Raw genomic sequence first — 12,754 nt, forward strand, 5'->3', positions numbered from 1 at the left:
GCATCCTAATGTGAAAAATGAGTAAGAATAAACTATATCATCCATAAAGAAATCCATAGGTAGGAAAACTGCAGGGGACAGGTGCTCACTTTACAGAAACAGAACAAAGAAAGTCTATGGGTATCAGCAGTGATCTTTTAAATTCTGAACAGTAGATGACAATTACAACAGAAAAACTTTATCTACCCTGTTCTGAAAAAGGTTACTATCATCTTTTAAACACTGATGAACACACTTTAAAAATAGGCATTAGGTTAGTGTCTCCCAAAGAGTTAGTGCCTTAAAACCATCTTCAGATTTTTCTGGATCTAACCTCATACTGACTGCTGGAATTGGATGGTGGTGGTTAGGGAGGTGTGTGTGTGTGTGTGTGTGTGTGTGTGTGTGTGAGTGTGAGTGTGTAGAGGCTCTGAAAATGTGGTGAAAACTACATTTTCATGTTTTCCAGGTTATTTGTACACATTCTAGTTGAAGGATCACTGCATTCATTAGTTACATGGCCCCAAAACTATACTAACTTCAAAAATGAAACACAGCTTTACTATATTATAGTATAGAGTTTCTCTGGGACCAAATAGAAAGATTTAATTGCAAAAAAATTTATTCTGAACTTTTAAATTGAACATTTCTTAAAGTTCTTATTTCTTGGCTTCATATAAAAAATGTTTTAGCATATTAAGACAGACTCATACTGAATACTAACATGAGGGTTTTATCTTACCACATGATCCTCTACTATGTCATATGTCAAGTAATAAACACATTCAAAATTTCATTTGAGAAAGGAAGATGAGAATGCAATGTGCAAATCATATTTTTCTCCTGAATACTAGCCAATTTTGAATAACAAACAAATGCTTTCCTCTTTAAAACATGCTATCATTATGACTAAGCAAACAAGGAGTATATGTAGTTTTTGACGAACATTAGCTGTTGGCAATGATGAATAGCAGTGCAATGAAACAAAAGAGCTGTAAAGAATCTTAAGGACAATGTTGATTTTTGTAGTTTTTCCAACTATGCTTCTGAAAACTAATTTTAAAAAATACTATCAAGAGAATTTTCTAGTTCTATTTACTATTACATGTACTTGTTGGGTTTTGTGTTAAAGTGACATTAATTTTTTTGACATTAAATGTTTTGACACTCATTACAAACATTTACTTACATACACCTCATATAAAATTCAAGTGTGAGCAGCATAATGAAGTCTGTTTTTAGTGTGACAGGAAAAAAATGTAACTCAAGCATAAAACATTAAGAAAAAAACCCTTCAAAGCCAGATTTACACTCTTAGATCATCTTCTAATATGGAAAGATAAAATTTTATGGTGATTAAGTAAATATGAGAAAAATATGCCTTGTCAAAATTCCATTTTTGCATTATTCCCAGCTAAGTTTGATGTTTTTTATTCCAAGAAAGTATGTTTAGTAACTTCTCAAATTGAGGAGAAGTGGAAAATTTAGAAGTAATGGCCAAATGGCACTTATTTGCTTGTATTTAGATCATGTTAAATTATTTGAAACTACAAAATGTTCAAGATAAATATAAATCAATAAAAATTTCTGAGTGTCTGACAGTTATTTTATTTTATGAATGTTTCCCTCTCACATAACAATTTTCCAATGGCATTAAAATCAGAGATATAGAGAAGCACAGGGTGGAAAAACTTTTATTTTCACCTAAAGTTCAGAGTTAAAAGAACTGGGTTTCGATCTTATACAAGAGTCTCAGAAATGCTGTGTAACTCTGCAGAAGTCTTTTCATTTTTCTGGAGTCTTTTTTCCCTCATTTTAAAAACACAGGGTTGATATTATTTTTCTGCCATGTGCAATCTGCATTTTGACATTTGAAATTTTCAAACACATAATACATCAATATAAATATACATATTATTCTATAGAGATGGAAATAAAAACCAGGATGCATAACAAATTCTTTAGGTAAAATTAATCAGGGTTGATGAAAAAGGGATCAGAATAAAACTCTGGGACCAAGTGATCCCAAAGGCCAAGGCAAATCCCATGTAAAGATTTTTAGCTACTTTACCTTTCCTGGAGGGCCCTGAATATTATTTTAACTGGTGTCTTACTGTTGATAACCCTTAATATATTAAGCCACTGTACAAAGATAGTAAGCATTAATAGGTAAACCACATAAATGATATAAATCACTGGAATAATGTTTAACATTAATCTGGGTAACTTCAAAGTAAATCAAAATAAAAGCCTATCTCTACATTCTTTGGGTATGATAATTTAAAAAAATGTAAATTTGATTAATAAGATGTAAAACAGTTAAATATTTAAAGATGTATTTGTAGTTCAGATGGCTATTTTCAGAGGTTTCAGTGTATGAATATCAGCTATAACATACCTATTTAAAGATATGTCTGTTTTCATGTAAACTTGTATTTATCATTTATCAGTATCATATACTGAAATGATTTAAAAAATTGCACATACACACAGAGATATCAGTATCATTTAGCCAAACTTAGCTGTGGAGTAGAATTTTGTTTCTAACATTACCAGAAGGGATTAATTTCTAAAACACCATAATTATGAAGCAAATTAAAAACAAACATTGAAGCAGCCCCTTAAAATATGTCTTGAGCTAAGATGCGTGTGTTTCTCTTTTTAAAGAACAAAGATAATTTCAAGTGAACACCTTTATTTTCACCTAATACAATCATTCTTAGCTAATAACCTGGAGAGCCCAATGGCTTGTGTTCAAACACAAACTCTATTTCTTCATACCTTTAAGATTATGAAATACCTTCAGAGTTTCTTAATTTCATTTTATGTTTGTTGTTTGCAAACTGGGCACATTCCAAGGTGTTATGAAGAATTTACAAAAATGAACGTAAAGTATTTAGCATAGTGTCTGTTAGCCTATAGCTTGTATTTAATAGATGACACCAGTTGTTACTGGCAACAAAAACAATATGGTTTTCTGAGTAATGGCCAAAAGACTACTGCTCAGGTTAAAAAACTTACAACCATTGCCTTAAAAAGCTAATTTTTCTTTTATGAAGTAAATGTATTTCCTGTTATCTGTTGTTGATCAATATTAGATATTCTGACAAGAAATGTTTGATATAAAAGGGAATAAAAGAACAGATGGAATCATGATTTACCTGTTATAAAGTTTATCATAGTTTTCTTTTAAAAGTTCCCGTTCCTTTTCTAAATCATTTATTCTATCCTGCAGCTAAAATGAAAAGAAAATTCACATTAGGGGATTATCATATAAACCTACACTGGGGTAAAAAAACCATATGAGAGGAGGATGTCTTCTTTCATTCTTGATTTCTAAATTGCAGCTGCTAACTTTACCACTTATACTGTCTGCATTTCATCCAGCATTGGTATTTTCCAAGTTGTTAAATAAACATGAAATTAATATTCCTGCTTTAATTTGGTAGAAAACGTATGCACTGCTTTATGGCAACATGTTCCAGAACTCAATAAAGAATGTGTTAAGAGCTTGCTGTTAAGTTCTGGGAAACAGAATATTTTTTACTTTCCACCATGATGAATTCCATCATTATATTCATTTTGTATTAATTTCCAATTGGCCCATAAAAAGTAAAATAATTAACTTTTACTTAAGTTTACTGTTCAAACAAATTATACCAATCACTATATTCTCTGAAGACACAGATTCTCATGTTACCTAGAATTCACAAATAGCCAGTAGCATACCTTATGAATAAATGAATAAATAAATAAAATAATGAAATAACCTTGGAGTAATTATATCTTTATCACTAAAATGAGGGTTTCTGTCCTCTAGTATTTCAAGTTTTATTCATAAGTGCATTTTGTAGTCACTACTTTTTCCCATGCATCAGAGCACTCTTAAAATTTATCTCCATTGTCAACATTCTCCTTTGAGGCTAGGAAGAGATAGTAAAAGAATCTTCCTAATTTAGAATAGAACGTAAGCATCTTATTTAATTTCCATTCTCCTTAGGAACAAGCTGTACAGGAAAAGATGGTGCTAGTTGGGAGACAAGAGTATCAACAATTAAAAAAAAAAAGAAGTTTTCAAACAAATTTCTAGAATAAAAATTAGTTTCACAGAATTGCTGATTTTGTAGAACATAATATCATCTCCTCAGATATATTCTTACAGTTTGGTTTTGATATCTCAAATGACTAATGTCACAGTTGAGAAAATTAAGTTCCATGGGTAATTTGCCGTGTTTTCATTTTACTCAAGGATCTTTAATCCTTTTGGAAAACAGTGGATCTAAGCACATTTGCAAGTATTGTTAAACACTGATTTGCCACTCATATATTGTATTTTGCTGTGTTCAAAACACCACCCGTGTTGTTTACAATCTAAAAATTAAAAAAAAAAAATCTTTGGGATGTTTCTATTTTACATTTTCAAACCAACTACAGAGAAGTTTAAAAGCAACATATGGCTAAACTCTTTGGAAGTTTACCTCTTCTATTCTTCTTTCAGAAAATGTCATGGAATGTAATTGTTTCTCAAGACTGCAGCATTTTAAACGCTGCTCTTTGAGTTGCATATTTAGCTCATCTCCATTTGCCATCAAGGCATCATGGCTGATCCTGAGAGTTTTTTGCTTCTAAAAAACAAAAAGAATAATTTTTAAACATTATTTTTGGATTATGCTTTAAATAACTGATTACAATTCTATAAGTGAATTTACTCTTGAAGTTCACATTATATAATTTATTCTTTACATCATAAACAATGTATGTGAGCTACTTACCCATAGAAGATGCTCTTAACCTAAGTGTGACGTGAGGAAGAAAATAAAGGGTTATCTTAGCATAGAGGCACATAATACATAATTGTTCCTGTCCTTTATTTGCTCCTAGTTTTTCAGTTGTTGAGAATGACCAATAAGTAAATTGTTTTTAGCAAATAAAATGTTTTTTCTTTTTATTATAGTTACAGAGGTCAAAAATGCTGACCATTGATATTCAAAGGAAAGGATGTGCCACCACACTACATAAACAACCTTGGATAGATAGCTTTTAATTATAACAAAATAAATTAAAATTTTCAGTTCTGTAAAATAGTTCAACTCTTCTTAATTTTTTAAAAAATGTTCTATTTATGAACATGATTTATATTCAGTTATGTATACTTAAATGTCACTTCTTTTATAAAAAGAGTCTTTTCATACTACTGATTTTTTTTTTTAGTTCATTTAAAAGAAACATGGTTACTGAGCTACTTCAGATTTATTATCTTGATGTCATTAGGCAATACCATCTTTAGCCAACAACTTCTGCACTTTCTACATTGAAGCAGTTGTACTTAACCACTCAAATCTCCTCTATATCAATTACCCAAAAGAGATACATGTATCATAGCAGATACCTGTTATTATTGGTATATAAACAAATACCTGGGGTCACTGTTAAATAGAAATCAAAACAGTCAAAATGATAAGAGAAAATAAAATCATTTTCAAGTCCTTTTGTAATTCCCCACTTTAAAAACTGCTTTTGAACACATGTATTTTTCATTTTCCCCTTCTGTATATCTGCAGACAGCACTGTCATTCTTGCTCTCTAATTAGTATGTCTTATAAACTCACACATTTATATAAAAGGTGATTATTCTTGGAATTTCAGGAGGTTCCTGCGGGATGGAAGACACTACTGAGTATGGTTGAGAAATATTTATCTATTTAATTCAATAGTTGAATTTAGGCTTCAGATGACCCTATGCTTTGCATCAATTTACTGCTTTCCTTGTTTCAGTACTTCAAAGAAAGTACTGCTTAATATAAATTCTGCTCATCTGGAATGTTTTGGAGTTCATTATTTCCAGAACCCAAGCTAATTATGCAGTGCCAATAGATAGGAGCTCTCTCATGCCACATTCCTGTGGGGCCATACTCACTGTTAAAACAACAATGGGGATGAAGAATCCTAGGAACTGTCACACTGAACTGTTGAGGTTTAAAATAAAAACATTGATTGCTGACATTATGGGTACTTGACTATCTTCTGATAATGTTTATGATCAACCAAACCAAACCAAATCAAACCCACATCAAAGAAGCATTTAATAGAACATGGTGACTGATGTATTCATATTTCTGGTCTATATATTTCATAAATGTTTAGAATTATATACAAATATAATGGTAGCTTCAGTGCTATGGGCCTAAATCGCATGGAGTTAAAAATAAATATTCATGGCATAAGATAATTTATGACAAATGTGTTTACTATTTTAAGATGACATAATATTTATAATAATCTAGGAAGTTATTTATTTATTAATTAAGTTACAAATAACAAAAAAATATATGAACAGGAATTATACACATTTGAGAATAAAAAAGAATGATTTGTAAAAATCACTTTTTTATTATGACCATTTTACTTTTAAAAAATGCAACTTGAACACTATTTTTTGAACACTTTGCATCTATACATAATAATAAGGTAAATTTTCACAGTACCTCTTGAAGCTGAAGAAACTTTCCTTCCATTACTGAAAGCGCATTGCTTTTCTCCACTAGTTGTTTATGAAGCTTAATCATTTCTACATTGTCCCGAATATTTGACCTTCAAAATTGTGTTTAAGAAAAAGAAGTAAAAAAAAAATAAAATAAAATAAAAAACAAGTCAATAGGAGAAAAAGTAAGGTGGAATCACATATTTTCAATTAATGTTACTTGGAAAATATTTATACTCTTACATATCAGTTACTGAAACTTTTAGATTATTACAAATAAAAGACAAATTTATTACTTAAAAGCCACCAATAATCATTCTTGAACTTGCATAAACAAACTCTTAAGTTTGAAGGAATCCTCAAAATTTATGACAATGTCACCTTTATAAAAATTGATAATATTTGGGGCTGGGGTTGTGGCTCAGTGATAGCACGTTCGGGGCACTGGGTTCAATCCTCCACACCACATAAAAATAAAATAAAGGTACTGTGTCCAACCACAAGTAAAATAAAATATTAAAAAAATTGATAACATGGACTTTAAATCATTTTAGAGTGTCCTGAAAGATGGTATGGAAGTACATTAGCTTTTAGCACAGCAATGGTTCTACACCAAACTTTGCATTTATTGTAGGGCTATCATGCTCCCTTTCCCTAAATGAAAAATATGCAATACGGCCATTCGTCTTCCTACCACTCCCTCAAAGCAAATAGTATCATAAGATTACCATTCACTGTAGTTTCCTCTTGGTGTTTAAACTTTGCAAAAATATTTCCAAAAAAAGTGACTTAGCATTTTATACTAATAATGCCCAAAGCTGGCATTTAAATATGTTGCAGATGTGCCTTTAGCTGTAAGAGATTATTTGATGTCCACAGGGTATATAGAAACCCTATATGCTGCAATACTATTTTGTATTTTTCCTACTGAGATTAAAGCAAAAGTAGAATTTAAGAGGAAGATCTTGTTAAAGGTTAATCACAGATCTAAATGAATACCTGTTTTTTCAAAAGACATGATTTTCCTGACAGAAAAAGGTTTCTTAATTTAATGTTTTACATTCAAAACATGTCTTAAATTGTGAAGCTTGATTTTAAGATTTCATTCTTTAAGAAAAATATATAATTTTTCAAATTCAGAGAATGATTTCAGTATCTAAAGTAAGCAATTTTACTTCCAAAACTTATCTATTGTACACATATTGGAAAAATTGTCACAATGCCCTACTGGAACCAGAAAATGGACTACAAAGCTCACACATCTGTAAACCAGCTGAGGACTTGAAATACTTAATTTTCCTCTTTGATATTTGAAAGTTCATTGTATTTTGGCATTGGACAGTTAGTTGTCCTCACACAGAAGATAAACAAGTCCAAGAACCTGGATTTTGCCCAGGGTACAGTCTTAACACAATGTTAAAATAATTATGTGTCTTAAACATGTTATCTAGCAGTTCTGAGCACATATTCAACAGTATGCTCATTGTTATTCCCTTCTATGTTACTTTTATTCACTAAAAAATATAATATGAAGAGAAAAATACATTTTAAATAAAGTACAAATATTCACACTCATATTTAGAAAATAAAATATAATTTACCCGTTTTTTCCCTAGACTTATTGTTTGACCACTTAAAGGTGAGTGACATTTATTGATATGAAAGGAAAGAAATAATTTCAAATGATTCAAATAATTTTAAATGTTTTCTTATATTTTCTGTTGTCTCTGATTTATTTTTTAAATTATTTTATTTTTCAGTGCTAGGGATTAAATCCAGGGCCTTGCATATGCTAGGCAAGGTCTCTGACATTTTGTTTTAAAATAATATTTTCAAGAAGAATCAAATGTTTGAAAAATGACTACTGCTTACGTTAGTAACAGCAATGAAATCTCAATAATCCATTCAGGCCGAAGAGTCATAGAAATAACAGGTTTTAATCTTGAATTTTCTTTGTAAGACAAAGAAGAATAAGCATATTCTAGAAAATTTCAGTGATTCAATTGGGGAAAGCTTTCTTGAATTCTCCCATAAACTCCTTCAGGTTTAAACTTTTCAAAATATTAGCAAGAAAAGTAACAAAACATTTTATACTAATAATGTTCAACAGTAGACATAAATGCAACATAAACATAGAATACAACAATTATAATATGGCATTTTGAAGTCAGCTTGACTTCAAAAAAACAATATAACTATTTTGGGACAATGCGAACTTTCAAGTCTTTAATAATAATTATTTTTAAGTTTCAGTTTGAGGGGCTTAATATGTAATATTTATTGTTAAGACTGTATGCTTTTCAAAGATAAGATGAAGAGAAGGGTAACTTGTTAAGCTAAAAAGTGTGGGGTCAAAGAGAGACAGTACATATGAGTTAAAACCAGCAGTGTGATGAATATGGTGTGGTCTTGAAGAAGTTAGTACAATAAGGGCTGGGGATGTGGCTCAGTGGAAGAGTACTTGCCTAGTACATATGAGACCCTGGATTTGATCCATATTACCATGCAAAAGAAAAAAGGGGGGGGCGGGTGGAAGAAAAGATATAATGAAATAATCTGAAACCTGACCATTGACTCAACATTTTTACATAGATTAAATATGGGAAAAGGATAAGGGTAGAAATGGCTGACAAAGAGGGCAGATGTCACTAAGATGAAAAGGAGTGTGAGAAGGATGTTGGAGGCAAGAGGGAGCCAGAGAGTTAGTGCTAAGTGACCTCGAGACCTCAGGTTGGTCTCATTTAAAGAGAAGCCAGGCTAATTTCAAGAGCCAGAATACAGGACAGAGAATCCCAACATCAAGTATATACACAGATGCTAATAAAACAAAACAGAACAAAAAAAAAACAAAACTGTGAATAAACTGCTGAAAGATAAGGAGAGGAGAGGGAGGAGAGCAGAGGGGAAGTGCTGGGGACTGAATTAGAGCAAATTATATTCCATGCTTTTGTGAATATGTCAAAATGTAGTCTAATGTTCTATTAAAATATTTTATATGACCTCCACATAGTATCTTTCTGCTCTCTTCCATCCACTATGATAGGAACACCAAATTTCCCAAATGATGACATTCTAACAGAGAGAACAATACGTGGTAAAAACATTCAGATGAACTCTGACAGTCATGCTCCAATTTGTACATGCTACATTACACATGGTGAAATGATTTGCAAACAGATACCAAGCACATTAATTAAGTGCTTTGTAAAAATAAATTTCTCACATTTTTCAACAAGGATTTTGAAAAAAAAAAGAAACAATTAAGTTGGAAAATGCCGTTTCTTTTCCTTCTTTTCCTTTTTCAGTTTTATGGTCATATGATTTAGAATTATGATCAAATCTTTGAAAACTATGAGAAAAGTTGTTGGCCCATCTCTAGATTAAAAACAAACTGAAATAAATTAGATTTTATGTTGAAAAAAGTAATCCAGCTCAACAACCTGTGTGCCAAGTTTCTCTCATATAATTTGAAACAGTCAAGCAATAAACTCTGAAAAAGGAATTTCTAATGGAAGCCTTAAAAACACTTGACTCCAGCTTTGCTACTGGGTGCCATAATAAATCCAGAAACTTAAAACCTCAGATACACTGGAGAAGGAACAACTTTCAGTAGAGCTATGTAATGTATAGTCTAATATGAAAGCTTAAGAAGCAAAAATCTTTGTTCCAGTGAAAGTTTCATATATTTCATTCCCCAGGCACTCAACTCCCCTCCTCCACCCCCATGAACATTTCATTCTTTGCTACAGTAAGGGTTTTGAAACCTAAAAAAAGGTCTTCTTCTTTTTTTTTTTTTTTTTGAGACTAAAATGTTATAGCATTTAACACCATTTAGAAGAGAAAGCTCTACAACACAGAGGCTTGGCTATGAGATTCTGAGAACTAATTACGTCAAATATTTTGAGGTAGAATGCAGAGGATCTTTTTTAAAAAAAGTTTTAAGTTGTTGATAGACTTTTATTTTATTTATTTATATGTGGTACCAAGAATTGAACCCAGTGCCTCACATATGCCAGGCAAGTGTACTACCACTGAGCCCCAGCCCCAGCCCACAGAGGATCTTTTTGAGTAATTGTTTTAGGCTGACCAAATCTGGGGAATAAAACTGAAAACAACCTTAGGGTTGAAAAAAAATAGTTTCCTTTTTTTTTTCCTTTTTAAAACAAATCAGACTCCTGATGAAAGAAATGTAGGCCATTCATAGTTCTTATTAGAGATATACAGGTAACAATTATTGTGTAGGGTACCACTTTTGAATTAAACTACAAAGAATGCTACTAAATGGAATGAATAAGATTCACTAAAATAGCCAAGGAAAAGTCTCTTTGAAAGGTAATGGTTTTGCTCAGAACTGCTACTTGAGATCATGGGGGAAAACAAGGATCTCTGATTTAAGGCGAATCCGGTTGCAAAGGTGTGTGGAAGCTGAAGTAGGAGCATCCCAAGTGTGGGGCCAGCTTGGGCAACTTAGTGAGACCCTATCTCAAAATAAAAAGGGGTAGGGATGTAGCTCAGTGGCAGAGCATCTCTGGATTCAATTCCTAGTACTATGGTGGGTGGGGGAGGCGGAAAAACATTTCACTGAGGAAAAAAATTTGTGTATGTTTATTTGCCTCTGTATCACAACTTCCCGTGATGTTGGGTCAAAGTACAAATCAGAACTTTCTTATTTTCACCACCACTGGAAATGGAGGCACAGTAGTAGAGCTCTCTATATGCATATAATCACATTCACATGAAGAAAGATGGGGCTGGTTGGGGACAGGAGTAACCCAAATCCTGGCTCATCTTCTTAAAAGAACCATGTTTAGGATTACGTCTAATGAATTTTTAACTATAGATTTTACAGTAATAGGAAGGGGAATCTGGGACTTTAGTCAATAGTCCATAAACCTCAATGGGAAGTGTAGATTTGCTGGCAATTAAATTACAAAAGTGAACTAAAGCTTTTGTATTGTTTTTAGTTTTTGATACGATCATGCCAGTCCTGGGCACTAACATAGGCTGTTTCACAATTATCAGAAGGAATAATTGATTTGATATAGGTCTTTGATGAATACCAAATGTAAATAATGATTAAATTAAGAAATACAGATTACTGAGTAGGCAAAATGGTTCAAAAGCACAAGTTCCCTAAGGAGATAATGACTGTTAATTACAGAGTAGGGAACCATTCACCCATTTCAATCTATTCATTTTATAGTTTGGGTAGTTAACTGATGCTCAGAGAAGTAAAATTTGGCCAGAGTCCTTAAGTTATGAAGCCACCACTCAAATCTAGTTTTAAGGGTTAAATTCTTCCCATTCTTTTAACTTGTTTCTTTCTTCTAAGATGCTCTTATATTTATGTTTATACACTAGATACGATTACTTGTGACGATTTCTGTGGTTTGTATAAAGTATTGGGAAAATATGTCAAGTGCTATCTAGAAAAATCTTAGATAATATTAATTTTAAGAAACATAGGAATAAAAGAAATGGTATGAGTGAAATAATTGTCACTGGACAAATTCTAAACTATGCAAAATGATAGTGAGAGCTTAGTGAATATATTATTTTTAAAAACAACAGATCATCTCCCTGTGTTCTAATGTTTGCATGGTTATTCCTGGCCCCAGTTATCCCACCATCAGAAAACCAGATGTGCCCTCTTAATTAGGGGGCTGGGCAATCAGGCAAATCCAAATTGAGGGGCATTCTGCAAACAACTGTCAATGGGCTGGAAAAAAAGCAGGTAACATTCTAAAATAAAGGAAACCTAAATACCATGACAATTAAATACAACACATAGCCTCTGACTGAATCTGAGATCAAAACAAAACAAAACCCATTAATAAAAAAGTGCAGTAATAAATAGCATTATTGGAACAACTGGGGCAACTGTGTCATTCATAGTTAAATGTTTAGAGTGTCTATAATGTAAGAGGATGTCCTTGTTCCTTGAAGATATGTGTACAATGAAGAAACATAGGCACCTAATTATCAAATGGGAGAGGAGGAAGGGAGGAATAGAAGGAAAAAAAGGGGTGAGAGAAAGAGAGAAGTGCAGTGAAGGGGTGGAGGAGGGAGGGAGAGACGAGAGGAGAGAAAGAAGGGCTTGTGAGCAAGTCTGCATAATGCAGAGGCAGGCTGTGGAATATTCATAGATTGCTAAAAGGTGCAAGGTATGTGAATGCTCACTCTCTTATTTTCTCCACTTTTCTGTAGGTTTGCTGCTTTTCAAAATGATAATTTGGGGAGAAACTTAGAGTGCTAGGAAGTAATCCTGTATCTGTGCACAGGGGAAAAAGAGTC

At 32.2% G+C, this 12,754-nt stretch overlaps 1 protein-coding gene across 1 annotated transcript in view; it reads right to left on the bottom strand.

Moving 5' to 3' along the window:
- The window catches only part of RPGRIP1L (RPGRIP1 like), a 101,508-nt gene that overhangs the window by 71,297 nt on the left and 17,457 nt on the right, over nt 1-12,754 (bottom strand). The window contains exons 7-9 of the mRNA XM_081275883.1: nt 6,465-6,570; nt 4,458-4,604; nt 3,141-3,214 (exon numbers count right to left, since the gene is read on the bottom strand). Coding sequence (XP_081132009.1) covers nt 3,141-3,214; nt 4,458-4,604; nt 6,465-6,570 — 327 coding nt within the window. The remainder of the gene's footprint in view (nt 1-3,140; nt 3,215-4,457; nt 4,605-6,464; nt 6,571-12,754) is intronic.

Source organism: Spermophilus citellus, assembly GCF_964194105.1.
Source record: "Spermophilus citellus genome assembly, chromosome: 18".
NCBI lineage: Eukaryota > Metazoa > Chordata > Mammalia > Rodentia > Sciuridae > Spermophilus > Spermophilus citellus.